The sequence below is a fragment of the Pundamilia nyererei genome, unplaced genomic scaffold (genome assembly GCF_000239375.1).
Source record: "Pundamilia nyererei isolate P.nyererei 1_Seehausen unplaced genomic scaffold, PunNye1.0 scaffold05247, whole genome shotgun sequence".
In the NCBI taxonomy this organism is placed as follows: Eukaryota; Metazoa; Chordata; class Actinopteri; order Cichliformes; family Cichlidae; genus Pundamilia; species Pundamilia nyererei.
In genome coordinates, this window is record NW_005192648.1 from 1 (window position 1) to 1,440 (window position 1,440).

Consider the following 1,440-nt stretch of genomic DNA (forward strand, 5'->3'; position numbering starts at 1 on the left):
TTAAGATCTATTCTTTGCATAAGGAAACAGCTTGTTCCTTCTTTTATGTGGCGTGCGTTTGTGTAGTTTACCCGTATGTACTCCAGCCAGTGCGTCTGGTCGATAAAGGAGTGCCAGTGAGCTTCGTCTATGGTAGGATAAACGACATCCTTCATCTTCCTGAGAGACTCCCTCATCACATGAATGTTTGGGATTTCCAGGAAGTTTAGCTCTACGTTGGGGTAGAAACTCTCACTTTCATACCCTCCATCCTTTCCCTGCATGTGATGGAGGCAGCGGAGGCCAGGGCGGAGGAGTCCAAAAGAAAAAGAGAGATTTCCGTGTTAATAAGTGATGTACGGGTGAGCAGTGATGAAGAAGCATGTCTCCATAGCAGCGTGGTTAAAACGCTCTGTGTTGCACCTTGTTGGTGATGGCCACGCTGCTCTGTCGGGCATCAAAGATGGTGAGCTTGTGGGACTGAGCGTTGGCGTCCATGATGATTTGGAGAAAGCGTTCGTCTTCTTTACAGCGACGGTCTGACGGCCCAACTAGCGGCTGGCTACAGCGTACGATGGTGGCCTGAGACTCCGGGTGGATCCAGGACAAGACCTGCAAGCAGGAAGAGCAAGACCAGTTCAAGCGAGCCAAACACACTGAGCACAGCATGAGGAAACAGCTCGGACACAATCTAAACTAACATTCATTTTGTGTGTTCCCATAAATACTAAAGTTACAAAGCAAGATGTATGGCTAACTGACAAGTCATCAGCCAATGAACCTGCGAACATCGCGGGAAGCTTGCAGCAGCCTATTGCAGCGTAACATCAGGGAGGTTTAGGGTCAGCTAATGCAGCCCTAACTATATCTTTAATCTTAAAAGTAGAGACGCTGTCTGTCCCTCGAATCCAAGCTGGGAGCTGGGAGCCTGAAGGCTCTGCCTCCCGTTCTACTCTGAGATAAAGAGCAAAGCCTCAGATCTGTGCTCAGACTGACCGGTATACGGTGCTTGGCTCTGAACACAGCCACTCGTTTGATGTCTTCATCTGTGATGTTGGTGGGGATGACCAGGACGGAAGGATACGTGTCACATAGCTCATAGGTGCTGTTTATCTTACTGATGGTCCAGCTCTCATTAGGAAGCCCCTGACAAAAGACATCCAAGCAGAGGAAAGAAACAAAGTCTGGATAATGTAGAAAACAAATCTGATACACACGTAACCTGTTCACACATAAAATGTTCAGGATGCTGGAAAAGTAAGTGCTATTAAAAAAGAAACAGAAACATTTTGCAACAAATGAGGTCAACTGGCAACATGTCAGTCGTAGAGTAACGGCGCCCGTGGAGTTACCTGACGTCTGTATTCTGCTGCTGGGTCATACACCTTCCAGCCGTCCACAGGAAACTGCTCTTTGTACAGGAAGGCAAACAAGGGCTGCCAGAGGAAGTCACAGTTACAG

The 1,440-nt window shown here is 48.0% G+C and overlaps 1 protein-coding gene across 1 annotated transcript; it reads right to left on the reverse strand.

The window, feature by feature from the left end:
* Positions 1-71: 71 nt before the first annotated feature.
* LOC106456078 (myotubularin-related protein 1-like) lies at positions 72-1,433 on the reverse strand (the record flags this gene model as incomplete). The annotated part of the gene is made up of 4 exons (XM_013908250.1): positions 72-257; positions 403-591; positions 976-1,125; positions 1,332-1,433. Coding segments are annotated over 4 exons (627 nt in total), but the record flags the coding sequence as incomplete, so codon positions are not given.
* Positions 1,434-1,440: the final 7 nt, after the last annotated feature.